This window comes from Gadus morhua, chromosome 7 (assembly GCF_902167405.1).
Source record: "Gadus morhua chromosome 7, gadMor3.0, whole genome shotgun sequence".
NCBI classification, from domain to species: Eukaryota; Metazoa; Chordata; class Actinopteri; order Gadiformes; family Gadidae; genus Gadus; species Gadus morhua.
The window spans coordinates 26,748,992-26,776,773 of NC_044054.1; the positions used below are offsets into that span (position 1 = coordinate 26,748,992).

The following is a 27,782-nucleotide window of genomic DNA, read 5'->3' on the forward strand; positions in this document are numbered from 1 at the left end:
GCCTCGGACACCAGCCTTCCGAGTTGGAATTAGGAACATCTCCCTGCTTTCTTGCGGCATTTCACGGTGGTACGCCTGTTGGTTTCTATCCACAACGGAGTATAATATTCTAATAAACATGTTACCGTGCGGTCCAACTTTGGAAGTACAGTTTTCGTCCATAATGGACGTACTTGCGAAAGCTGCTGTATCTGAAATTAGCCAACTGTTCTCGGAAGGCTCGGCTACCCTTCGCTTACAAAATACTCTGAGCCTGAAAGAAAACCAATCGCTGAGGATGAGGATGAAGGTGATGCAGAGTGAGCGGTTTTCTTTGCGGCTTCAAACGAGATCAAATGCATCGTGTGCGGCAAGTCGTTTTGCACTGGCTCGAGACAACATCTGCAAACCACAGACTAAACCACAGGGAGATGGTGGGTTGTTTTCCGGCTGTGATAGGTGGAAAACAAGACGGTCCAAGTATTCAGGGGGCACTATTAGCTGTTAAATGTGTTGCAATTGGAAAAACGTAAAAGTTATAATAATCATAATCATGATTCCAAATGAATAATGACAATGATCCCATTTCCTGCCCTTTGAATGGTCTTGGATGTAATGTATTCCTCATCATCGTCATTAAGCCTAAAACTTTTACAGCACCCATAGATTCTAGGCTGACTGCTAGATTCTGTCTGTGCTAAAAAGCCTGATGCTCTTTTGAAAAGCATCATGACCAAAGCACTGATTAAACACGATTCAAACTTGGTAGTTGCACCTCAAAGATGGAAACAGTCAAGTGCAGTTGATTAGTGTCCTCAACCTGGTCACCCGCTTGAGCTTTGAGTCTAGGGAGGAGTGGGTAGGAGGAGACATCCCTCTCCAAAACTCTGAATCTGTGTCTGCAGTACACATTTAAACCCTCTGTGTCAATGTTACATACAGATACATTTCAATAGTTTCTTTCACGTGTACAAATGTACATTGGCTCCTTTTGTGCAAATAATGTATTGAAAAAAATAAATTTTTCCCTCTCTTTAGGAGAATACGATGACTTTGGAAACCGCAGCACACAGCGCGGCGCCACCTCAGATGGTCTGCATGTGGACGCCCCTGGCTCCTCCCACTTGTCCAGTCACAGCGAGGAGCTGAGGATCCTGAGCGTCCACGGAAAAGGGGAGGGCCCACTGCCGCTGGACGGCAATGGCACACTCGTCACCGTGTCTGAACTGGAGGCGCTGAACTCGCTGTCTGCAGACCACAGCGTGGTCAAGAGCCTGGAGCGCGGCGAGGAGCTGGTCCACCGTGAGGAGCTGACTGGGCAGGTTGGAAATCATCTTCTCATTTCCCTCCCAAAAGAGAGACTTCCTCTCCAACAACTCCACCACACACCCTTAGAAAGCACACACCTTTATGATTCAATGTGTCGTTAGCGGAGATTGACAACTATTCTGTGCTAATGAAAGAATGTCCTGTGTGTTTTTCCTTTTTTACGTGGAAAGCAGCAGACCCCAGACACCGTTTTAATCAAGGAGGAAGAGGATATTGGTGGAGGCATGCCTGCTCTAGGTTAGTAATACACATTGCATTCATGCAAGAAAACGACCTGGATCAACTGAGAATGTACTCGATTCTACCGGAGCTATAAAGCCTGGTCCTCTTTTGAAAGCGCATCATGACCAGAGCCCTGCTAAAACACAAGGACTACTCGTACAGTTTATAGTAGAACGATTTACATTTTCTTCATGGCAGACAGGTGTAGGGCTGAACGATTTTGGTGGAAGCTTGCCGAGTCCGGATCGCTTGTAACTCACTTTATTTGGTAAAGGTTTGATCTAGTCTCTATAAAGCAAAAGGAGAGGAATTGTATAATGCACGCGTGGAGATACGCTTAGCTGGGCATCCGTGGATGCCATGCCTGGAGCGTTCTGGCCCCCTGGGCTATGTGTTGTGACTTTAATACTGGGCATGCGTGGACTCAGTTATGTGCTCTGATTGGCTAAGCATGGTGCTGTACTCGTGTGACTATGTGCGGGAATTACACTTGCTTTTGTGGCATTGAGAGTCTAGGCCGCTTGTACCTCTAGAATTGATACATGAGTAAGGAGCCTCTAGTCGCCAAGGACATATGTGGCCTGTTGAATGTGTGAATTATGTCACATATAACACGCTCTTTCCTTCAACCCTTTGTGTTGAGATGAATTTAATTACATCTTGATTTAACGATTGAATTGTACAATGAAAATAAATACGAATCTAAACGTTCTCCAGTCAGTACAGTAAAGGTAAAAAAATTATAAAATGAAAAAAATAACTTTAAAGAAATTATTTAAATCGCAGTCTTCGCGATTTGCATATCTCGTTCCATTACACCCTGATTTTGGTTTGAATTCGATTATTCCATCAGCCTTAGTTAAGTCCCGGTTGTGATAGGTGGAAACAGGAAGGTCCAAGTGTTCAGGGGGCACTATTAGTTGTTACCTTTGTAGTAATTGGAAGAAGTTGTAATAATAATCATGATTCAAAATGAACAATTGATAATGATTTGTATTGGAGAAGCAGCCTACCTCACAACAAATGCCTAATATAATTGGAAGATGTGCCCATTTCCTGCCCTTTGAATGGTCTAGGATGTAATGTATTCTTCATCATCGTCATCAGGCCTAAAGCACCAGGCGGTTGGAGATTCCCTTCATTTTACACCACCCATAGATCTTAGGCAGCATAGATTCTAGGCTAACTGTTAAATTCGACCTGTTTTAAAAAAGCCTGATGCTCTTTTGCAAAACAGGACCAGAGCCCTGGTGAAACACAAGTCAAACTTGGGAGTTGCATTTCGAAGATGGACACAGTCAAGAGCCCAGAAGGGTTTCAAGACAGATGCCACATGAGCTTGTTTATCCTTCTTTTAGTCTTTTAACATTCAACAGACGGGAGTACAATCTGCGTGCAAGTAGGTATATTCAATGACATGTTCCATTGATAAAGACAAAATTTGGAATGACTGCTTTTACTTATAATGCACCAGTTGCTGGGAATGAAATTCAGAGATCACTCAAACATACTGTTTTCATTTCACTTACTGAGTTTAAGTCTTATCTCAACCAAACAATTCAATTTGGTCAGCTACTGATTTTTATTTCGGACTGTTTTTTTTTGTCTCTATTGATTACCTTTGTCTGTCCTATGTTAATTTTGTGTTGCTACCTTGGCCAGTGCTCACTTGTAAAAGAGATGTCTATCTCAATGTGATTTCTCCCTGGTAAAATAAAGGTAATATAATAATCTCAAACATCAATAATTCAAAACGTATAAATGTTAGCTGATCAGCTTGCTTGCGTGCTTGTCTCGCATGTCATGTTGTGCACATATGATTTTGCGCTGGTGTTCGTTCAAGGCCCTCAACCTGGTCACCCGCTTGAGCTTTGAGGGAGCTCTAGGGAGGAGTTGGTAGGAGGAGACATCCCTCTCAAACTCTGAATCACTGTGCAGTACACATTTAAACCCTCTATGTCAATGTTCCGTTCAGATACATTTAAATAGTTTCGTTCACGTGTACAAATGCACATTGGCTCCTTTTGTGCATATAATCTATCGAAACAAATACTTTTTATCTTTTTTTCCCCTCTCTGCAGAAGACTGCGATGACTTTGGAGACCGCAGCACACAGCGCGGCGCCACCTCAGATGGTCTGCATGTGGACGCCCCTGGCTCCTCCCACATGTCCAGTCACAGCGAGGACCTGAGGATCCTGAGCGTCTATGGAAAAGGGGAGGGCCCACTGGCGCTGGATGGCCATGATGCACTCTTCAGCAAGGACTGGCCCGGTGGGTTGCCTGGCGAGTGTTTTCCCGACAAAACCAATATGGTCATCCACATGCGTACCCACACCGGCGAGAAGCCGTACGGGTGCGACCAATGCAAGAAGTTCTTCCAACACAAAGGCAGCCTGAAGACCCACATGAGAACTCACTCTGGGGAGAAGCCCTACAGGTGTGATCAATGCATGAAGTGCTTCTGTAAGAGCTCTCACCTGAAGGTCCACATGAGGACTCACTCCGGGGAGAAGCCCTACAGGTGTGACCAATGCGTGAAGTGCTTCAGTCAGAGCTACATCCTGAAGAGACACATGAGGACTCACTCCGGGGAGAAGCCTTATAGGTGTGACCAATGTGTGAAGTGTTTCAGTCAGAGCTCCACTCTGAAGAGCCACATGAGGACTCACTCCGGGGAGAAGCCCTACAGGTGTAACCAATGTGTGAAGTGTTTCAGTCAGAGCTCCACTCTGAAGAGCCACATGAGGACTCACTCTGGGGAGAAGCCCTACAGGTGTTATCAATGCGTGACGCGCTTCCATAGGAAATATAACCTGAAGAAGCACATGAGGACTCACTCTGGGGAGAAGCCCTACAGGCGTGATCAATGCATGAAGTGCTTCAATAAGAGCTCCAAAGTGAAGGTCCACATGAGGACTCGCTCCAGGGAGAAGCCCTGAAGGTGCAACGCCAGCTTCAGCGATCCACTCAAAGAGACAATGGGGTGCTTTGACACAGGGCAACGGGACGCTTTGATTGACACCTCTATCCTGTATATGTTGAATTGACTGCTGTAGGTTTTTTATTGCTTTTTTAAAGACGCTTCCAACTCATCAAACACCTTCTGTTTTTATTGTTGTAAATAAATGATGCCTGTCTGAAGAATCCAAAAAAATTTGGAGACCTCGGACAATCTAATATTTGATTTAAATGTAGAGCAGGGTCATGGGAATTTGTTTCAGTTAGAGCTTCAAACCTGAAGATCCACAGGAGGAGTCACTCCACGGAGAAGCCCTACAGGTGTGGCCAATGTAAGAGCTTCAGTACGAGCTCTAACCTGAAGAGCCACATGGAGACTCACTCCGGGGAGAAGCCTTACAGTTGTGACTATTGCCTGAACTGCTTCAGTGAAAGCTCCGCCCTGAAGGTCCACATGAGGACTCACTCCAGGGAGAAGCCCTACAGTTGTAACCAATGCATCAAGTGCTTCGGACCGAGCTCTCACCTGAAGGTCCACATGTGGCCTCACTTGGGGGAGAAGCCCTACAGGTGTTACCAATGTTTGAATTGCTTCAGTTATAGCTCCCACCTGAAGGTCCAAATGAGGACTCACTCCGGGGTGAAGCCATACAGGTGTGATCAATGCACGAAGTGCTTCGGACAGAGATCTAATCTAAAGAGCCACATGATTACTCACTCCGGGGAGAAGCCCTGGAGGTGCATCGCGAGCTTCAGCGAACCAAACCAAGCAGCAATGGGGTGCTTTTACACAGGGCAACGGGACGCTTTGATTGACACCTCTATCCTGTATTTGTTGAAATGACTGCTGTTGGTTTTTTGCTTGCTTAGCTTTTTTTAACTTTGCCTTTATTTTCTATTTTAATACTAAAATGCCTTTTTAACTTTCCATTTTACCCATTTCTTTGCATATGTTTTCTTTTACTTATCTCTTATTTTATTCTGCCTTGTGTATAAAAAGTGCTTTATAAATAAAGTTGCCTTGCCTTGCCTTGCTTTATAAGAGACGTTTTTCAACTTTTCAATCACCTTCTGTTTTTACTGTCTTAAATAATGTACGTCTGTGTGATGAATCACTTATTTTTTGGACACTGAGGACATCCAAATATTTGTTTTAAATGTAGAGCATGATCATGGGAAGATACAGGCAGCCAAGTTACAAAGCATACTTTCAATGAGACACTGGGTGTACATGATACTTATAGGCAATGTCCCATCGTGGGTTAATACACAGGAAACCAGGCAGGGAGATTGACCCTCGTGGAGATTTTAGGATTGCCCATAGGAGAGACCAAGTTCAATTTAAGTACACTGGGTGAAGTGGACTTGGCTGCAAGACAGTTAAAGGAATCTACACAACAATAAAGTCAGTCCACTGGCCTCAGTATCAGACTTCGCGGCTACAGTTGCAATGCAAATGCAATGAAAGCTTTCGATTAGAGAGGACGGGAGGTATCTCTAGGTCCAAGGAGAATGTATAGAAATCCCTTTCAATTGGCTACATACAATATACAATTTTAGATTAGGTTGTGCATGCAGCGCCGCTCAACTGTTGTTCTTACGTTTTAATTTTTAAACATTGTGGGCTCCTTGAAGGAACTCTTATCAAAAGCCTAAACCTCCATTCCTGAGGGATATTTACACATGTCTCTCGTTCACACCATTTGCCTTTCAAAAGGTGATCCCCGGTTACCTCGTTGACTGAATGTACTTCTAAGTTGCACCTGAGAGGGACGTCTGGCTCACTTCACCATGAGAGGGGGACACGAGGCGGGCTTTGTGACGTCCCAAAGGAAGAAAGGTCCCTCCTCGGGTCTCCCTGTATCATGGTACTTGTGCTAACTTAGAAGTTAAAGTTAACTACTCAATACTCCAGTTATAGTCAGACACTGCCAGCTGTATGAATGTATACCACAGTATCTATGACTGCCGTCGGTGTGTCAATGTGTGTATTAACCGATGTAAGTCGCTTTGGATTAAAGCATCTGCTAAATGCCCCAATTGTAAATGAACATATTATGATGTTGTTGAATCTAAATTTGAATCTAATTATTTCAATGCATGTTTTATTGTTTAAACGTGGTAAATCAGGTTAAGGAACAAGGTGATCAGTGGATTTTAATCAAAGACCTCACATGGGATAGATTTGACCTCTTTACACTGTCATGATTTGAGATGTAACTTATTTTGACACTAATGTTGATATGTTTTTCATTGTAAGAGGCCTATACTGGGAATACAGGGCGGGGAGATAAGTGTATGCTAAGTAACTGGGGAACGAGAGTGGGAGACACAAGATGTGTCCAGTTTCAAGGCCCGCAGCAGAGCGTTCTCATTGGCCAGGTCCTTGTTGGGGGATGCCTTGCCACACAATAGGGGATATAATGGTTTGATCCAGATGCCTCGGACACCAGGCACCAGACACTTCCGAGTTGGAATTAGGAACATCTCCCTGCTTTCTTGCGGCATTTCACGGAGGTACGCCTGTTGGTTTCTATCCACAACGGAGTATAATATTTTAATGAACATGTTACCGTGCGGTCCAACTTTGGAAGTACAGCTTTCGTCCATAATGGACGTACTTGCGAAAGCTGCTGTATCTGAAATTAGCCAACTTTTCTTGGAAGGCTCGGCTATATTTCGCTTACAAATAACTCAGAGCCTGAAAGAAAACCAATCGCTGAGGATGAGAATGAAGGTGATGAGGAGTGAGCTGTTTTTTTTGCGGCTTCAAACGAGATCAAATGCATCGTGTGCGGCAAGTCGTTTTGCCCTGGCTCGAGACAACATCTGCACACCACAGACTAAACCACTGGGAAATGGTGAGTTGTTTTCCGGCTTTGATAGGTGGAAAACAAGACGGCCCCCAAGTGTTAAGGCCAGGGGGCACTATTGTTACATTTGTAGTAATTGGAAAAACTTAAAATGTTTCATAATTACAATCATGATTCAAAATGAACAGTGAATACTGCCGATAATCCCATTTCTTCCCCCTTGAATGGTCTTGGATGTAGGCCTAATGTGTTCCTCATCATCGTCATCAAGATTCAAGCACAGGGCGGTGGGAAACTCTACTCATTTACAGCACCCATCGATTCTAGGCTGACTGCTAGATTCGATCTGCGCTAAAAAGCCTGATGCTCTTTTGAAAAGCATCATGACCAGATCATGAAACACGAGTCAAACTTGGTAGTTGCACTTCAAAGACGGAAACAGTCAAGAGCAGTTGATCAGTGTCCTCAACCTGGTCACCAGCTTGAGCTTTGAGTCTAGGGAGGAGTGGGTAGGAGGAGCAAAACTCTGAATCTGTGTCTGCAGTACACATTTAAAGCCTCTGTGTCAATGTTACACAGATACATTTAAACAGTTCCTTTCACGTATTCGAATGCACATTTACTCCTTTTGTGCAAATAATGTATTGAAAAAAATACTTTTTTCCCTCTCTTCAGGAGAATGCGATGACTTTGGAGACCGCAGCACACAGCGCGGCGCCACCTCAGATAGTCTGCATGTGGACGCCCCTGGCTCCTCCCACCTGTCCAGTCATAGCGAGGAGCTGAGGATCCTGAGCGTCCACGGAAAAGGGGAGGGCCCACTGGCGCTGGACAGCAATGACACACTGAGCCTGGAGCGTGGCGAGCAGCTGGTCCACCGTGAGGAGCTGACTGTGCAGGTTTGAAATCATCTTCTCATTCACCATCCAAAAGAGAGGCTTCCTCTGCTACAACTCCACCACACACCCATAGAAAGCACACACCTTTATGATTGAATGTGTCGTTAGCGGGGATTGACAACTATTCTGTGCCAATGAAAGTTTATGTCTTGTGTGTGTTTCCTTCTTTGTGTGGAAAGCAGCAGAACCCAGACACCGTTTTAGTCAAGGAAGGAGAGGATATTGGTGGAGGCATGCCCGCTGTAGGTTAGTAATACACATTGCACACAGGGGGTTTATATGTTTATCAACACGGCTGATGCGAGCGCAGAATGATCGTAAAAATAAAAATGTTTTACCGGTTGCCATGGTTATCTCCGTGTGGTTAATTCTACTAATTATGCTTGCGCTTAAATGCCTGGTTCTATTTGGAAAGTGCATCATGACCAGAGCCCTGCTAAAACACAAGGACTACTTATACCATTTTATATTAGAATGATTTACATCTTCTTCATGGCAGACAGGTGTCAGGAATGCTCAGATCAGCTCTGATTCCCAATATAACTACAGTATTGGTAAAACAGGGGATAGAAAACAACAGATGGCCTGGGTTTTGTCTTCATGACCTCCCACATCTTTAAAATGGGGAGACGTAGCGGTGCTACGTCTCAAATGGATACATATTGTATCCCTTTGTGCAAATAATTAACACTTGCTTTCTGTCTTTTTTCCCCTCTCCGCAGAAGACTGCGATGAGTTTGGAGACTGCAGCACACAACACGGCGCCACCTCAGTTAGTCTGCATGTGGACGCTCCTGGCTTCTCCCACATGTCAGGTCACAACGGGGAGCTGCGGATCCTGAGCGTCCACGGAAAAGGGGAGGGCCCACTGGCGGTGGATGTCCATGACAACCTCTTCACCGTGTTCAAACCGGAGGCTCTGAGCTCGCTGGCCGCGGAACACAGCGTGGGAAAGAGCCTGGAGTGCGGCGAGCAGCTGGTCCACCGTGAGGAGCTGACTGGGCATCGGGGCAGCGGCAAGGACCGGCACGCTGTGTTGTCTGGAGAGGGTTTACCCGACGAAACCAATATGGTCATCCACAGGCGTACCCACACCGGCGAGAAGCCGTACGGGTGTGATCAATGCGTGAAGCGCTTCAGTACGGGCTCTCTCCTGAAGGCTCACATGAGGATTCACTCCGGGGAGAAGCCCTACAGGTGTAACCAATGTGTGAAGTGTTTCAGTCACAGCTCCACTCTGAAGGCCCACATGAGGATTCACTCCGGGGAGAAGCCCTACAGTTGTGATCAATGCGTGAAGCGCTTCTATAAGAGCTCTCACCTGAAGAGCCACATGACGACTCACACCGGGGAGAAGCCCTACAGTTGTGACCAATGCGTGAAGCGCTTCAGTCAGACCTCCGACCTGAAGATCCACATGAAAACTCACTCCGGGGAAAAGCCCTACAGGTGTGATCAATGCGTGAAGCGCTTCAAAAAGAGCTCTCACCTGAAGAGCCACATGACGACTCACTCCGGTGAGAAGCCCTACAGGTGTAACCAATGTGTGAAGTGTTTCAGTCACAGCTCCGCTCTGAAGGAGCACATGAGGACTCACTCCGGTGAGAAGCCCTACAGGTGTAACCAATGTGTGAAGTGTTTCAGTCACAGCTCCACTCTGAAGGAGCACATGAGGACTCACTCCGGTGAGAAGCCCTACAGGTGTAACCAATGTGTGAAGTGTTTCAGTCAGAGCTCCACTCTGAAGAAACACATGAGGACTCACTCCGGTGAGAAGCCCTACAGGTGTAACCAATGTGTGAAGTGTTTCAGTCACAGCTCCACTCTGAAGTTGCACATGAGGACTCACTCCGGTGAGAAGCCCTACAGGTGTAACCAATGTGTGAAGTGTTTCAGTCAGAGCTCCACTCTGAAGAAACACATGAGGACTCACTCCATGGAGAAGGCCAGCTTCAGCGACGCAAATAAAGAGCCAATGGGGTGCTTTGATTGACACCCCTGTCCTGTATTTGTTGAAATGACTGCTGTCGTTTATTTTTTTGCTTTAAAAGACGCTTCCAACTCTTCAAGCATCATCTGTTTTTATTGTAGTAAATAAATGATGCCTGTCTGATGAAGAATAATCTATTTTTTGGACACTACCGACAACCTAATATTTGATTTAAATGTAGAGCAGGATCATGGGTAGTGCTTTAGTAAGAGCTTTTACCTGAAGGTCCACATGAGGACGCACGCCGGGGAGAAGCCCTGAAGGTGCTACATCAGCCTCAGCGACCCAAACAAAGAGTCAATGGGGTGCTTGACACAGGGCAACGGGACGCTCTGATTGACAACTCTATCCTGTATTCGTTGAAACGACTGCTGTAGGTTTTTTGTTTGCTTTATTAAAGACGCTTTCCAACTTTTCAAAGGCCTTCTGTTTTTATTGTTGTACATAATTGATGTCTGTGTGATAAAGAGTCACCTATTTTTTGGACACTTCGGACCACCAAATATTTCATTTAAATGTAGAGCAGGATCATGGCAAGATACACGCGTCAGGGTTACCAGGCATATTCATCATTTATCATTCTTATCACATAATTAGACTTTTAACATTCAATAGACGGGAGCTGCGTTCAAGTAGGTATCAATTACATGATCCATTGATAAAGTCAGAATTTGGAAAGACTGCTTTACTTATAGTGCACCAGTTGCTGGGAATGAAATTCACAAATCACTCAAACTTACCGCTTTCATTTCACTTACTGAGTTTAAGTCATATCTCAACCAAACAATTCAAATTGTCTGCCCCTGTTTTTGATTTCTGACTTTGTTTTATGTCTCTATTGATTACCTTTGTCCTATGTTAATTGTGTGCTGCTACCTTGGCCAGTGCTCACTCGTAAAAATACTGAATCTGTGTCTGCAGTACACATGTTGAACCCTCTGTGTCAATGCACACACAAACATTTTAAAAGTTTCTTTCACGTGTAAAAATGCACTATGTCTCCTTTTCTGCAAATAATGTATTGAAACAATCACTCTGTCATTTTTTCTCCTCTCTCTTCAGAAGACTGCGAGGACTTGGGAGACTGTAGCACCTAACGTATGGAATGCCAAGAAGGCCACAATCCGGCCCTAGAATGGCGCGGTAAAAGTGCAAAACCGCACGGAAACCGTACGGAATCCGTACGGCTGTGTGAGTTGCCCACTAATACCTATATTAAAGAATACATAAAATAGCATGTCATGGGACCTTTAAAGGTCCCATGGCGTGTTACTTTATGGATGCTTTAATATAGATATTAGTGACCTTCTCACCTGAAGGTCCACATGTGGCCTCACTTGGGGGACAAGCCCTACAGGTGTTACCAATGTTTGAAATGCTTCAGTTATAGCTCCCACCTGAAGGTCCACATGAGGACTGACTCCGGGGTGAAGGCATACAGGTGTGATCAATGCACGAAGTGCTTCGGACAGAGATCTAATCTAAAGAGCTACATGATTACTCACTCCGGGGAGAAGCCTGGAGGTGCAACGCCAGCTTCAGCGATCCACTCAAAGAGACAATGGGGTGCTTTTACACAGGGCAACGGGACGCTTTGATTGACACCTCTATCCTGTATTCGTTGAAATGACTGCTGTTGGTTTTTTGCTTGCTTAGCTTTTTTAACTTTGCCTTTATTTTCTATTTTAATACTAAAATGCCTTTTTAACTTTCTATTTTACCCATTTCTTTGCATATGTTTTCTTTTACTTATCTATTATTTCACTCTGCCTTGTGTATGAAAAGTGCTTTATAAATAAAGTTGCCTTGCCTTGCCTTGCTTTATAAAAGACTTTTTTCAACTTTTCAATCACCTTCTGTTTTTACTGTCTTAAATAATGTACGTCTGTGTGATGAATCACTTATTTTTTGGACACTGAGGACATCCAAATATTTGTTTTAAATGTAGAGCATGATCATGGGAAGATACAGGCAGCCAAGTTACAAAGCATACTCTCAATGAGACACTGGGTGTACATGATACTTACAGGCAATTTCCCATCGTGGGTTAATACAAAGGAAACAAGGGAGGGAGATTGACCCTCGTGGAGATTTTAGGATTGCCCATAGGAGAGACCGTTCAATTTGAGTACACTGGGTGAAGTGGACTTGGCTGCAAGACAGTTAAAGGAATCTACACAACAATAAAGTCGGGAGGGAGGTATCTCTAGGTCCAAGGAGAATGTATAGAAATCCCTTTCAATTGGCTACATACAATATAAAATTTTAGATTAGGTTGTGCATGCAGCGCCGCTCAACTGTTGTTCTTACGTTTTAATTTTTAACATTGTGGGCTCCTTGAAGGAACTCTTATCAAAAGCCTAAACCTCCATTCCTGAGGGATATTTACACATGTCTCTCGTTCACACCATTTGCCTTTCAAAAGGTGATCCCCGGTTACCTCGTTGACTGAATGTACTTCTAAGTTGCACCTGAGAGGGACGTCTGGCTCACTTCAACATGAGAGGGGGACACGAGGCGGGCTTTGAGACGTCCCAAAGGAAGAAAGGTCCCTCCTGCGGTCTCCCTGTCTCATGGTACTTGTGCTAACTTAGAAGTTAAAGTTAACTACTCAATACTCCAGTTAGAGTCAGACACTGCCAGCTGTATGAATGTATACCACAGTATCTATGACTCTGCCGTCGGTGTGTCAATGTGTGTATTAACCGATGTAATTCGCTTTGGATTAAAGCATCTGCTAAATGCCCCAATTGTAAATGAACATATTGTGATATTGTTTAATCTAAATTTGAATCTAATTATTTCAATGTATGTTTTATTTTTTAAACGTGGTAAATCAGGTTAAGGAACAAGGTGATGAGTGGATTTTAATCAAAGACCTCACATGGGATACTAGATTTGACCTCTTTACACTGTCATGATTTGAGATGTAACTTATTTTGACACTAATGTTGATATGTTTTTCATTGTAATAGGCCTATACTGGGAATACAGGGCGGGGAGATAAGTGTATGCTAAGTAACTGGGGAACGAGAGTGGAGACACAAGATGTGTCCAGTTTCAAGGCCCGCAGCAGAGCGTTCTCATTGGCCAGATCCTTGTTGGGGGATGCCTTGCCACACAATAGGGGATATAATGGTTTGATCCAGATGCCTCGGACACCAGCCTTCCGAGTTGGAATTAGGAACATCTCCCTGCTTTCTTGCGGCATTTCACGGAGGTACGCCTGTTGGTTTCTATCCACAACGGAGTATAATATTTTAATGAACATGTTACCGTGCGGTCCAACTTTGGAAGTACAGCTTTCGTCCATAATGGACGTACTTGCGAAAGCTGCTGTATCTGAAATTAGCCAACTTTTCTTGGAAGGCTCGGCTACATTTCGCTTACAAATAACTCGGAGCCTGAAAGAAAACCAATCGCTGAGGATGAGAATGAAGGTGATGAGGAGTGAGCTGTTTTCTTTGCGGCTTCAAACGAGATCAAATGCATCGTGTGCGGCAAGTCGTTTTGCCCTGGCTCGAGCCAACATCTGCAAACCACAGACTAAACCACTGGGAAATGGTGAGTTGTTTTCCGGCTTTGATAGGTGGAAAACAAGACGGCCCCCAAGTGTTAAGGCCAGGGGGTACTATTGTTACATTTGTAGTAATTGGAAAAACTTAAAATGTATCATAATTACAATCATGATTCAAAATGAACAGTGAATACTGCCGATAATCCCATTTCTTGCCCTTTGAATTTCTTGCCCTCATCGTCATCAAGATTCAAGCACAGGGCGGTGGGAAACTCTACTCATTTACAGCACCCATCGATTCTAGGCTGACTGCTAGATTCGATCTGCGCTAAAAAGCCTGATGCTCTTTTGAATAGCATCATGACCAGATCATGAAACACGAGTCAAACTTGGTAGTTGCACTTCAAAGACGGAAACAGTCAAGAGCAGTTGATCAGTGTCCTCAACCTGGTCACCAGCTTGAGCTTTGAGTCTAGGGAGGAGTGGGTAGGAGGAGCAAAACTCTGAATCTGTGTCTGCAGTACACATTTAAACCCTGTGTGTCAATGTTACACAGATACATTTAAACAGTTCCTTTCACGTATTCAAATGCACATTTACTCCTTTTGTGCAAATAATGTATTGAAAAAATACTTTTTTCCCTCTCTTCAGGAGAATGCGATGACTTTGGAGACCGCAGCACACAGCGCGGCGCCCCCTCAGATGGTCTGCATGTGGACGCCCCTGGCTCCTCCCACCTGTCCAGTCATAGCGAGGAGCTGAGGATCCTGAGCGTCCACGGAAAAGGGGAGGGCCCACTGGCGCTGGACAGCAATGACACACTGAGCCTGGAGCGCGGCGAGCAGCTGGTCCACCGTGAGGAGCTGACTGGGCAGGTTGGAAATCATCTTCTCATTCACCATCCAAAAGAGAGGCTTCCTCTGCTACAACTCCAACACACACCCATAGAAAGCACACACCTTTATGATTGAATGTGTCGTTAGCGGGGATTGACAACTATTCTGTGCTAATGAGAGAATATGTCTTGTGTGTGTTTCCTTCTTTGTGTGGAAAGCTGCAGACCCCAGACACCATTTTAATCAAGGAGGAAGAGGATATTGGAGGAGACATGCCCGCTGTAGGTTAGTAATACACATTGCATCCATGCAAGAAAACGACCTGGATCAACTGAGAATGTACTAGATTCTACCTGAGCTATAAAGCCTGGTCCTCTTTTGAAAGCGCATCATGACCAGAGCCCTGCTAAAACACAAGGACTACCCGTACAGTTTATAGTAGAACGATTTACATTTTCTTCATGACAGACAGGTGTAGGGCTGAACGATTTGGGGAAATAATTTTAACTGCGATTATTATTATAACCAACACAACATTGGATGCAGCCATGTTTTTTTGAAAAAGCTTTCAGAGTCAGGATCGCTTGTAACTCACTTTATTTGGTAAAGGTTTGGTCTAGTCTCAATGAAGCAAAAGGAGAGGAATTGTATAATGCACGCGTGGAGATACGCTTAGCTGGGCATCCGTGGATGCCCTGCCTGGAGCGTTCTGGCCCCCTGGGATTTGTGTTGTGACTTTAATACTGGGCAGGCGTGGACTCAGTTATGTGCTCTGATTGGCTAAGCATGGTGCTGAACTCTTGTGACTGTGCGGGAATTACACTTGTTTTTGTGGCCTTGAGCGTCTATGTTGCTTGTACCTCTAGAATTGATACATGAATGAATGGCTCCTTGGGGGAAGGGTTTCAAGACAGATGCCACATGAGCTTGTTTATCATTCTTATCACGTAATTAGTATTTTAACATTCAATAGACAGGAGTACAATCTGCGTTCAAGTAGGTATATTCAATTACATGTTGCATCGATAAATACAGAATTTGGAAATACTGCTTTTACTTATAATGCACCAGTTGCTGGGAATGAAATTCAGAGGTCACTCAAACTAACTGCTTTCATTTCACATACTGAGTTTATGTCTTATCTCAACCAAACAATTCAAATCGTCAGCTACTGTTATTGATTTCTGACTTTGTTCTACGTATGTCTCTATTGATTACCTTTGTCTGTCCCATGTTAATTGTATGCTGCTACCTTGGCCAGTGCTCACTTGTAAAAGAGATGTCTATCTCAATTTGATTTCTCCCTGGTTAAATAAAAAAATAATAATCTCAAACATCAATAATTCAAAATTTAGAAATGTTAGCTGATCAACTTGCTTGTGTGCTTGTCTCGCATGTTGAGCACATGTGATTTTACGCTGGTGTTCGTTCTGTGTCCTCATCCTGGTCACCCGCTTGAGCTTTGAGGGAGCTCTAGGGAGGAGTTGGTAGGAGGAGACATCCCTCTCCAAAGCTCTGAATCTCTGTGCAGTACACATTTAAACGCCAAGGGCAAGTAACTTTGTGGGCGGTTCTATGGCGATGTCGCTAGTTTGACGGTGCAAAAAATGACTCTTGCGCCTGGCGCAAATCTGGAAAGGGTTGGTCTCAAGTAGCCTAATGACCCGTAGGTGTGGTTTGGGCGTAATGTGCAATAATCCAATGAGAGCGCCAGCTTCCATCCCCTTTAAGAGCCATGAGCGCATTTGAATCTGACAAGTTGATATTTTGACAGCACGTCTGCAGTCTCCGATGAGACGGATGCACGTGAATTTCAAACTTCGAATGTCTCAGTTTATGGCCAAATAATATGGTATAACATGATGTACCATAGGTCACTGTTGTTCTATTTATTGATATACGCAATACATTATAAACATCGTTTTTTGTATGCCTTATCGTTATCGACTTGTTCCTAATATCTGTCCCTCCGTTAATATGCATGGCCCTGGCATGGACTGTATTATGCTTTACGTGTTTAGTTTGCGTGTGTTTTGTCGTGGCAATTTCTCTATCAGAGTTTGCGTCTAAGACATGATATTTAGATGCAAAAAGCACACAATACTTTTCAGACAATTGGTGGTCATATATATTTGTAATAAAAGTACGAACAAAGATGAATCACAACATGCATCAACAAACCACATAACAGGCATACACTACAATAATCTGAGGCCTCAGATGGGAGTTCTCCCTGCGTCTTACTTCATACACTTAAGGTACGCTCAGAGAAGTCCACTGAGTAGCTAAAGTCAGGAGCTTTAATACACTTGAGGGCAGTTGGCCCCCAATAAACCGAAAGCCTTTGTTAACCAGATGTTAATCTATTGATTGAAGTTTCTTCAGAGGTTAAGAAGGTGGTCGAGGCTGTTCCTCATCACCTTTTGCTTCTCTGCGCTCCCCAGGGGGTCAAGGAAAACGGGCCCAAACCAAACTACAGACAACCCGGAAACGGAATGTGAAACCACATTCTAAATGTAGAAACACTAAGAATTACATTTTAGAAGACCCTGCAGAATAGCAAGATTCCAAGAACGGAATGTGAAACCAGATTACATCACACGAAACACTAAGATTTACATTTTAGACGACCCTGCAGAATAACAGGGTGGCAAGATCATACACAGAATAGTTTGCAAACCCTAGGTCAGGGGTGGCCAACCTGCGGCTCACGAGCCGCTTGCGGCTCTTTGCCTCGTTTCGTGCGGCTCTTCAGTTCACATCAAATTTTGTGTTAAATATTTATTTATCTTTTTAAATTTAATTATTTTTATTTTTTTTTGTGTGTGCATGTTCGCAAACGTTTTAATTTATGACGCAAAATAACGTTCACAAACGTTTGGTGTTGATGCAACATAAAATGGCCTGCTCAGCTTGGAGGAGCTGTCACGTTAAAATTGTACCGGGGGCGAAAATTGTACCGGCCTACGTCATCAGTTGTTGACAAATTCCAAACCTGCCTGGCAACAGACAACGCGATCGTTTGTTGCCTGGCAACGGGCGATCGCGTCGAATGACGTAGGAAGGTTCTTGAACATTCGCAAACTTTCATGCTCGTTCATTGCACTCCTTCATTGAGCGTGACAAGACAGGTTTTTGAAACCTGCTTTAAACACTCAGTTTACTAGCTAAATTCGATTAAACAATTCAATACAATACAAATATAAAGTAAAAACAAGTGTTATCTAGCGATCCGTTATCTGTATTATGTTATTTGGTGTTCGGCAACATAAGCGCGAATGGTTTTTGAAACCTGCTTTAAACACTCAGTTTACTAACTAAATTCGATTAAACAATTCAATACAATACAAATATAGAGTAAAAACAAGTGTTATCTAGCGATCCGTTATCTGTATTATGTTATTTCGTCTTTGGAAACATGAGCCGAATGTTTTTTGAAACCTGCCCGGCAACGGACAACCCAATCAAATTAGATGTCAAATTGTCAACAACTGATGACGTAGGCCGGTACAATTTTCGCCCCCGGTACAATTTTAACGTGACAGAGCTCCTTCCCATGAGTCAACAATTTCGTCAAGTAGGCTACGCTCCAAAAATGGCAGGTAAAAAATGCCCATCCCTAATGTTCATGTGTACCCGTGTGTATGATGTGGCTCTTTGCAGTAACACAGTAAAAAATGTGGCTCTTAGTCTCTGACTGGTTGGCCACCCCTGCCCTAGGTTCATAAAGAAAAACGTAACATGTCGATTTTCCATCACAGTTTAACGAGATGGATGCAAAAACGCGCGCCCACATTCATTATTTATTTTACACACACACACGCGCGCGCCCAAATTCATACATTCATTTTAACTCTCACTCACAGTAAAACAATGTTTTCTCACGATCAAATACTCATCAATCCTAAAAGTTATGGGCATGTACACGATGTCTGTCAAGAAACTATGTGTTTGCTGTACGGTGTTTGCAGATGAATTGATTTAAAAGTACAACTTATTAGCACTGTATCAGCTGTTTTTTCCTAAATAATTTCCAAAGAATGTGTGGCTAGGTAGGTTAGAGAAGCAAAGCGTATGCGCGAGGTGCACAAGCAAAATTATGCATGCGCCCTAAAATAGCATCTGAACACTGACTTTAAACCAGGTATTTCCTGGTTTGTGGCGCAAGTGGTCTCTGAAACTGCAAAATAGCACCAGGGAACGTTTGCGTCAGAACACGCCTCCTCCTTTCGCCGAACTACCCCTTGGGGCGCAAGATCATTCCCTAATTTACCGACGCGTGGCGCAGGAGGGAAAAGAACGCTTTGCGCCAGTTGCAAACTAGCAACGACACATGCGCCAGTGATTCAGTCAATTGCGCCGGATGGAAGATAGGGCCCACTGTGTCAATGTTCCATTCAGATAAATTTAAATAGTTTCATTCATACAAATGCACATTGGCTCCTTCTGTGCAAATAATGTATCGAAACAATTACTTTTTATCTTTTTCTGCAGAAGATTGCGATGACTTTGGAGACCACAGCACACAGCGCGGCGCCACCTCAGATTGTCTGCATGTGGACGCCCCTGGCTCCTCCCACATGTCCAGTCACAGCGAGGAGCTGAGAATCCTAAGCGTCCACGGAAAAGGGGAGGGCCCACTGGCGCTGCGCGGCCATGACGCCCTCTTCACCGCGTCCAAACGGGACGCCAAGAACTCTCTGTCTGCAGACCACAGCGTAGTAAAGAGCCTGGTGCGCGGCGAGCAGCTGGTCCACCGTGAGGAGCTGACTGTGCAGGTTTGAAATCATCTTCTCGTTCACCATCCAAAAGAGAGGCTTCCTCTGCTACAACTCCAACACACACCCATAGAAAGCACCCACCTTTATGATTCAATGTGTCGTTAGCGGGGATTGACAACTATTTTGTGCCAATGAAAGTTTATGTCTTGTGTGTGTTTCCTTCTTTTTTTTTGTGTGTGTTTCTTCCTTTTTATTGTAGTAAATAAATGATGCCTGTCTGATGAAGAATAATCAATTTTTTTCCTTCTGTGTGGAAAGCAGCAGAACCCAGACACCGTTTTAATCAAGGAAGAAGAGGATATTGGTGGAGGCATGCCCGCTGTAGGTTAGTAATACACATTGCACACAGGGGGTTTATTTGTTTATCAACACGGCTGATGCGAGCGCAGAATGATCGTAAAAATAAAATTTGTTTTACCGGTTGCCATGGTTATCTCCGTGTGGTTAATTCTACTAATTATGCTTGCACTTAAATGCCTGGTTCTATTTTGAAAGTGCATCATGACCAGAGCCCCGCCAAAACACAAGGACTACTTATACCGTTTATATATGAATGATTTACATCTTCTTCATGGCAGACAGGTGTCAGGAATGCTCAGATCAGCTCTGATTCCCAATATAACTACAGTATTGGTAAAACAGGGTATAGAAAACAACAGATCGCCTGGGTTTTGTCTTCATGCCCTCCCCACATCTTTAAAAGGGGGAGACGTAGCGGTGCTACGTCTCAAATGGATACATACTGTATCCCTTTGTGCAAATAATTAACACAATTACTTTCTGTCTTTTTTCCCCTCTCTGCAGAAGACTGCGATGACTTTGGAGACTGCAGCACACAACACGGCGCCACCTCAGTTAGTCTGCATGTGGACGCTCCTGGCTTCTCCCACATGTCAGGTCACAACGGGGAGCTGCGGATCCTGAGCGTCCACGGAAAAGGGGAGGGCCCACTGGCGGTGGATGTCCATGACAACCTCTTCACGACGTTCAAACCGGAGGCTCTGAGCTCGCTGTCCGCGGAACACAGCGTGGGAAAGAGCCTGGAGCGCGGCGAGCAGCTGGTCCACCGTGAGGAGCTGACTGGGCATCGGGGCAGCGGCAAGGACCGGCACGCTGTGTTGTCTGGAGAGGGTTTACCCGACAATACCAATATGACCAATCACATGCGTACCCACACCGGCGAGAAGCCATACGAGTGCAACCAATGCAAGAAGCGCTTCCAAAACAAAGGCACCCTGAAGGCCCACATGACGACTCACACCGGGGAGAAGCCCTACAGTTGTGACCAATGCGTGAAGCGCTTCAGGCAGAACTCCACCCTGAAGAGCCACATGAGAATTCACTCCGGGGAAAAGCCCTACAGGTGTGACCAATGCGTGAAGTGCTTCAGTAAGAGCTTCAGCCTGAAGTTACACATGAGGACTCACACCGGCGAGAAGCCGTATGGTTGCGACCAATGCATGAAGCGCTTCCCACTGAAAGGAGGCCTAACGAGCCACATGAGGACTCACTCCGGTGAGAAGCCCTACAGGTGTGACCAATGCGGGGGGCGCTTTAGTCACAGCTCCGCCCTGATTATCCACATGAGGAGTCACTCGGGGGAGAAGCCTTACAGGTGTGACCACTGCGTGAAGTGCTTCAGTCGGAGCTACAATCTGAAGGTCCACATGAGGACTCACTCTGAGGAGAAGCCCTACAGGTGTGACCAATGTGTGAAGTGCTTCAGTAAGAGCTACACCCTGAAGGTCCACATGAGGACTCACTCTGAGGAGAAGCCCTACAGGTGTGACCAATGTGTGAAGTGTTTCAGTCGGTGCTCCTCTCTGAAGAGCCACATGAGGACTCACTCCAAGGAGAAGGCCAGCTTCAGCGACGCAAACAAAGAGCCAATGGGGTGCTTTGATTGACACCCCTATCCTGTATTTGTTGAAATGACTGCTGTCGTTTATTTTTTTGCTTTAAAAGACGCTTCCAACTCTTCAAACATCTTCTGTTTTTATTGTGGTAAATAAATTATGCCTGTCTGATGAAGAATAATCTATTTTTTGGACACTACCGACAACCTAATATTTGATTTAAATGTAGAGCAGGATCATGGGAAGCGCTTCAGTCAGAGCCCCGCCCTGAAGGTCCACATGAGGACGCACGCCGGGGAGAAGCCCTGAAGGTGCTACATCAGCCTCAGCGACCCAAACAAAGAGTCAATGGGGTGCTTGACACAGGGCAACGGGACGCTCTGATTGACAACTCTATCCTTTATTCGTTGAAACGACTGAAGTAGGTTTTTTGTTTGCTTTATTAAAGACGCTTTCCAACTTTTCAAAGGCCTTCTGTTTTTATTGTTGTACATAATTGACGTCTGTGTGATGAAGAGTCACCTATTTTTTGGACACTTCGGACCACCAAATATTTCATTTAAATGTAGAGCAGGATCATGGCAAGATACACGCGTCAGGGTTACCAGGCATATTCATCATTTATCATTCTTATCACATAATTAGACTTTTAACATTCAATAGACGGGAGCTGAGTTCAAGTAGGTATCAATTACATGATCCATTGATAAAGTCAGAATTTGGAAAGACTGCTTTACTTATAGTGCACCAGTTGCTGGGAATGAAATTCACAAATCACTCAAACTTACCGCTTTCATTTCACTTACTGAGTTTAAGTCATATCTCAACCAAACAATTCAAATTGTCTGCCCCTGTTTTTGATTTCTGACTTTGTTTTATGTCTCTTGATTACCTTTGTCTGTCCTATGTTAATTGTGTGCTGCTACCTTGGCCAGTGCTCACTCGTAAAAATACTGAATCTGTGTCTGCAGTACACATGTTGAACCCTCTGTGTCAATGCACACACAAACATTTTAAAAGTTTCTTTCACGTGTAAAAATGCACTATTTCTCCTTTTCTGCAAATAATGTATTGAAACAATCACTTTTTTCTCCTCTCTCTTCAGAAGACTGCGAGGACTTGGGAGACTGCAGCACCTAACGTATGGAATGCCAAGAAGGCCACAATCCGGCCCTAGAATGGCGCGGTAAAAGTGCAAAACCGCACGGAATCCGTACGGCTGTGTGAGTTGCCCACTAATACCTATATTAAAGAATACATAAAATAGCATGTCATGGGACCTTTAAAGGTCCCAAGGCGTGTTACTTTATGGATGCTTTAATATAGATATTAGTGACCTTCTCACCTGAAGGTCCACATGTGGCCTCACTTGGGGGACAAGCCCTACAGGTGTTACCAATGTTTGAAATGCTTCAGTTATAGCTCCCACCTGAAGGTCCACATGAGGACTCACTCCGGGGTGAAGCCATACAGGTGTGATCAATGCATGAAGTGCTTCGGACAGAGATCTAATCTAAAGAGCCACATGATTACTCACTCCGGGGAGAAGCCTGGAGGTGCAACGCCAGCTTCAGCGATCCACTCAAAGAGACAATGGGGTGCTTTTACACAGGGCAACGGGACGCTTTGATTGACACCTCTATCCTGTATTCGTTGAAATGACTGCTGTTGGTTTTTTGCTTGCTTAGCTTTTTTAACTTTGCCTTTATTTTCTATTTTAATACTAAAATGGCTTTTTAACTTTCTATTTTACCCATTTCTTTGCATATGTTTTCTTTTACTTATCTATTATTTCACTCTGCCTTGTGTATGAAAAGTGCTTTATAAATAAAGTTGCCTTGCCTTGCTTTATAAAAGACTTTTTTCAACTTTTCAATCACCTTCTGTTTTTACTGTCTTAAATAATGTACGTCTGTGTGATGAATCACTTATTTTTTGGACACTGAGGACATCCAAATATTTGTTTTAAATGTAGAGCATGATCATGGGAAGATACAGGCAGCCAAGTTACAAAGCATACTCTCAATGAGACACTGGGTGTACATGATACTTATAGGCAATTTCCCATCGTGGGTTAATACAAAGGAAACAAGGGAGGGAGATTGACCCTCGTGGAGATTTTAGGATTGCCCATAGGAGAGACCAAGTTCAATTTAAGTACACTGGGTGAGTTAAAGGAATCTACACAACAATAAAGTCAGTCCACTGGCCTCAGTATCAGACTTCGCGGCTACAGTTGCAATGCAAATGCAACGAAAGCTTTCGATTAGAGAGGACGGGAGGTATCTCTAGGTCCAAGGAGAATGTATAGAAATCCCTTTCAATTGGCTACATACAATATACAATTTTAGATTAGGTTGTGCATGGAGCGCCGCTCAACTGTTGTTCTTAGGTTTTAATTTTTAAACATTGTGGGCTCCTTGAAGGAACTCTTATCAAAAGCCTAAACCTCCATTCCTGAGGGATATTTACACATGTCTCTCGTTCACACCATTTGCCTTTCAAAAGGTGATCCCCGGTTACCTCGTTGACTGAATGTACTTCTAAGTTGCACCTGAGAGGGACGTCTGGCTCACTTCACCATGAGAGGGGGACACGAGGCGGGCTTTGAGACGTCCCAAAGGAAGAAAGGTCCCTCCTGCGGTCTCCCTGTCTCATGGTACTTGTGCTAACTTAGAAGTTAAAGTTAACTACTCAATACTCCAGTTTGAGTCAGACACTGCCAGCTGTATGAATGTATACCACAGTATCTATGACTCTGCCGTCGGTGTGTCAATGTGTGTATTAACCGATGTAATTCGCTTTGGATTAAAGCATCTGCTAAATGCCCCAATTGTAAATGAACATATTGTGATATTGTTTAATCTAAATTTGAATCTAATTATTTCAATGTATGTTTTATTTTTTAAACGTGGTAAATCAGGTTAAGGAACAAGGTGATGAGTGGATTTTAATCAAAGACCTCACATGGGATACTAGATTTGACCTCTTTACACTGTCATGATTTGAGATGTAACTTATTTTGACACTAATGTTGATATGTTTTTCATTGTAATAGGCCTATACTGGGAATACAGGGCGGGGAGATAAGTGTATGCTAAGTAACTGGGGAACGAGAGTGGAGACACAAGATGTGTCCAGTTTCAAGGCCCGCAGCAGAGCGTTCTCATTGGCCAGGTCCTTGTTGGGGGATGCCTTGCCACACAATAGGGGATATAATGGTTTGATCCAGATGCCTCGGACACCAGCCTTCCGAGTTGGAATTAGGAACATCTCCCTGCTTTCTTGCGGCATTTCACGGAGCCTGTTGGTTTCTATCCACAACGGAGTATAATATTTTAATGAACATGTTAACGTGCGGTCCAACTTTGGAAGTACAGCTTTCGTCCATAATGGACGTACTTGCGAAAGCTGCTGTATCTGAAATTAGCCAACTTTTCTTGGAAGGCTCGGCTACATTTCGCTTACAAATAACTCAGAGCCTGAAAGAAAACCAATCGCTGAGGATGAGAATGAAGGTGATGAGGAGTGAGCTGTTTTTTTTGCGGCTTCAAACGAGATCAAATGCATCGTGTGCGGCAAGTCGTTTTGCCCTGGCTCGAGCCAACATCTGCAAACCACAGACTAAACCACTGGGAAATGGTGAGTTGTTTTCCGGCTTTGATAGGTGGAAAACAAGACGGCCCCCAAGTGTTAAGGCCAGGGGGCACTATTGTTACATTTGTAGTAATTGGAAAAACTTAAAATGTTTCATAATTACAATCATGATTCAAAATGAACAGTGAATACTGCCGATAATCCCATTTCTTCCCCCTTGAATGGTCTTGGATGTAGGCCTAATGTGTTCCTCATCATCGTCATCAAGATTCAAGCACAGGGCGGTGGGAAACTCTACTCATTTACAGCACCCATCGATTCTAGGCTGACTGCTAGATTCGATCTGCGCTAAAAAGCCTGATGCTCTTTTGAAAAGCATCATGACCAGATCATGAAACACGAGTCAAACTTGGTAGTTGCACTTCAAAGACGGAAACAGTCAAGAGCAGTTGATCAGTGTCCTCAACCTGGTCACCAGCTTGAGCTTTGAGTCTAGGGAGGAGTGGGTAGGAGGAGCAAAACTCTGAATCTGTGTCTGCAGTACACATTTAAAGCCTCTGTGTCAATGTTACACAGATACATTTAAACAGTTCCTTTCACGTATTCGAATGCACATTTACTCCTTTTGTGCAAATAATGTATTGAAAAAAATACTTTTTTCCCTCTCTTCAGGAGAATGCGATGACTTTGGAGACCGCAGCACACAGCGCGGCGCCACCTCAGATAGTCTGCATGTGGACGCCCCTGGCTCCTCCCACCTGTCCAGTCATAGCGAGGAGCTGAGGATCCTGAGCGTCCACGGAAAAGGGGAGGGCCCACTGGCGCTGGACAGCAATGACACACTGAGCCTGGAGCGCGGCGAGCAGCTGGTCCACCGTGAGGAGCTGACTGGGCAGGTTTGAAATCATCTTCTCATTCACCATCCAAAAGAGAGGCTTCCTCTGCTACAACTCCAACACACACCCATAGAAAGCACACACCTTTATGATTGAATGTGTCGTTAGCGGGGATTGACAACTATTCTGTGCCAATGAAAGTTTATGTCTTGTGTGTGTTTCCTTCTTTGTGTGGAAAGCAGCAGAACCCAGACACCGTTTTAGTCAAGGAAGGAGAGGATATTGGTGGAGGCATGCCCGCTGTAGGTTAGTAATACACATTGCACACAGGGGGTTTATATGTTTATCAACACGGCTGATGCGAGCGCAGAATGATCGTAAAAATAAAAATATTTTACCGGTTGCCATGGTTATCTCCGTGTGGTTAATTCTACTAATTATGCTTGCGCTTAAATGCCTGGTTCTATTTGGAAAGTGCATCATGACCAGAGCCCTGCTAAAACACAAGGACTACTTATACCGTTTTATATCAGAATGATTTACATCTTCTTCATGGCAGACAGGTGTCAGGAATGCTCAGATCAGCTCTGATTCCCAATATAACTACAGTATTGGTAAAACAGGGGATAGAAAACAACAGATGGCCTGGGTTTTGTCTTCATGACCTCCCACATCTTTAAAATGGATACATATTGTATCCCTTTGTGCAAATAATTAACACTTGCTTTCTGTCTTTTTTCCCCTCTCCGCAGAAGACTGCGATGAGTTTGGAGACTGCAGCACACAAGACGGCGCCACCTCAGTTAGTCTGCATGTGGACGCTCCTGGCTTCTCCCACATGTCAGGTCACAACGGGGAGCTGCGGATCCTGAGCGTCCACGGAAAAGGGGAGGGCCCACTGGCGGTGGATGTCCATGACAACCTCTTCACCGTGTTCAAACCGGAGGCTCTGAGCTCGCTGGCCGCGGAACACAGCGTGGGAAAGAGCCTGGAGTGCGGCGAGCAGCTGGTCCACCGTGAGGAGCTGACTGGGCATCGGGGCAGCGGCAAGGACCGGCACGCTGTGTTGTCTGGAGAGGGTTTACCCGACGAAACCAATATGGTCATCCACAGGCGTACCCACACCGGCGAGAAGCCGTACGGGTGTGATCAATGCGTGAAGCGCTTCAGTACGGGCTCTCTCCTGAAGGCTCACATGAGGATTCACTCCGGGGAGAAGCCCTACAGGTGTAACCAATGTGTGAAGTGTTTCAGTCACAGCTCCACTCTGAAGGCCCACATGAGGATTCACTCCGGGGAGAAGCCCTACAGTTGTGATCAATGCGTGAAGCGCTTCTATAAGAGCTCTCACCTGAAGAGCCACATGACGACTCACACCGGGGAGAAGCCCTACAGTTGTGACCAATGCGTGAAGCGCTTCAGTCAGATCTCCGACCTGAAGATCCACATGAGGACTCACTCCGGGAAAAAGCCCTACAGGTGTAACCAATGTGTGAAGTGTTTCAGTCACAGCTCCACTCTGAAGGAGCACATGAGGACTCACTCCGGTGAGAAGCCCTACAGGTGTAACCAATGTGTGAAGTGTTTCAGTCAGAGCTCCACTCTGAAGAAACACATGAGGACTCACTCCGGTGAGAAGCCCTACAGGTGTAACCAATGTGTGAAGTGTTTCAGTCACAGCTCCACTCTGAAGGAGCACATGAGGACTCACTCCGGTGAGAAGCCCTACAGGTGTAACCAATGTGTGAAGTGTTTCAGTCAGAGCTCCACTCTGAAGAAACACATGAGGACTCACTCCATGGAGAAGGCCAGCTTCAGCGACGCAAATAAAGAGCCAATGGGGTGCTTTGATTGACACCCCTGTCCTGTATTTGTTGAAATGACTGCTGTCGTTTATTTTTTTGCTTTAAAAGACGCTTCCAACTCTTCAAGCATCATCTGTTTTTATTGTAGTAAATAAATGATGCCTGTCTGATGAAGAATAATCTATTTTTTGGACACTACCGACAACCTAATATTTGATTTAAATGTAGAGCAGGATCATGGGTAGTGCTTTAGTAAGAGCTTCTACCTGAAGGTCCACATGAGGACGCACGCCGGGGAGAAGCCCTGAAGGTGCTACATCAGCCTCAGCGACCCAAACAAAGAGTCAATGGGGTGCTTGACA

At 44.6% G+C, this 27,782-nt stretch overlaps 3 protein-coding genes across 27 annotated transcripts in view; all 3 read left to right on the forward strand.

The window, feature by feature from the left end:
* Window positions 1–27,782, forward strand: part of LOC115547485 (zinc finger protein 883) — a 110,878-nt gene that overhangs the window by 48,233 nt on the left and 34,863 nt on the right. The gene's annotated exons all lie outside the window — the stretch shown is intronic.
* Window positions 1,497–27,594, forward strand: LOC115547494 (zinc finger protein 2 homolog). 5 transcript variants are annotated; one of them, XM_030361788.1, is made up of 8 exons: window positions 1,497–1,545; window positions 7,979–8,202; window positions 14,764–14,830; window positions 19,040–19,323; window positions 19,585–19,651; window positions 25,452–25,675; window positions 25,858–25,921; window positions 26,368–27,594. In XM_030361788.1, the coding sequence occupies exons 1-8, from the start codon at window positions 1,533–1,535 to the stop codon at window positions 27,468–27,470; spliced, it is 2,046 nt and encodes a 681-aa protein (XP_030217648.1). In that variant the 5' UTR covers window positions 1,497–1,532; the 3' UTR covers window positions 27,471–27,594. The 5 variants fall into 5 exon arrangements, with proteins under 5 accessions (XP_030217648.1, XP_030217645.1, XP_030217646.1 ...); XM_030361785.1 differs by lacking the exon at window positions 1,497–1,545 and adding an exon at window positions 6,886–7,351; XM_030361786.1 differs by lacking the exon at window positions 1,497–1,545 and adding an exon at window positions 6,887–7,351 and having other exon boundaries at window positions 19,588–19,651.
* Window positions 1,609–5,885, forward strand: LOC115547521 (zinc finger protein 239). Its single transcript, XM_030361827.1, has 2 exons — window positions 1,609–2,929; window positions 3,612–5,885. The coding sequence occupies exons 1-2, from the start codon at window positions 2,857–2,859 to the stop codon at window positions 4,469–4,471; spliced, it is 933 nt and encodes a 310-aa protein (XP_030217687.1). The 5' UTR covers window positions 1,609–2,856; the 3' UTR covers window positions 4,472–5,885.

Bases quoted from the DNA above. Each gene is read 5' to 3' on its own strand.
- LOC115547521 (XM_030361827.1), top strand. From the start codon at position 2,857: ATGCCACATGAGCTTGTTTATCCTTCTTTTAGTCTTTTAACATTCAAC. The intron at 2,930-3,611 runs GTAGGTATATTC...CCCTCTCTGCAG, and splicing joins GGAGTACAATCTGCGTGCAA to AAGACTGCGATGACTTTGGA.
- LOC115547494 (XM_030361785.1), top strand. From the start codon at position 6,928: ATGCCTCGGACACCAGGCACCAGACACTTCCGAGTTGGAATTAGGAAC. The intron at 14,831-19,039 runs GTTAGTAATACA...CTTTTTCTGCAG, and splicing joins AGGAGACATGCCCGCTGTAG to AAGATTGCGATGACTTTGGA. The intron at 25,922-26,367 runs GTTAGTAATACA...CCCTCTCCGCAG, and splicing joins TGGAGGCATGCCCGCTGTAG to AAGACTGCGATGAGTTTGGA.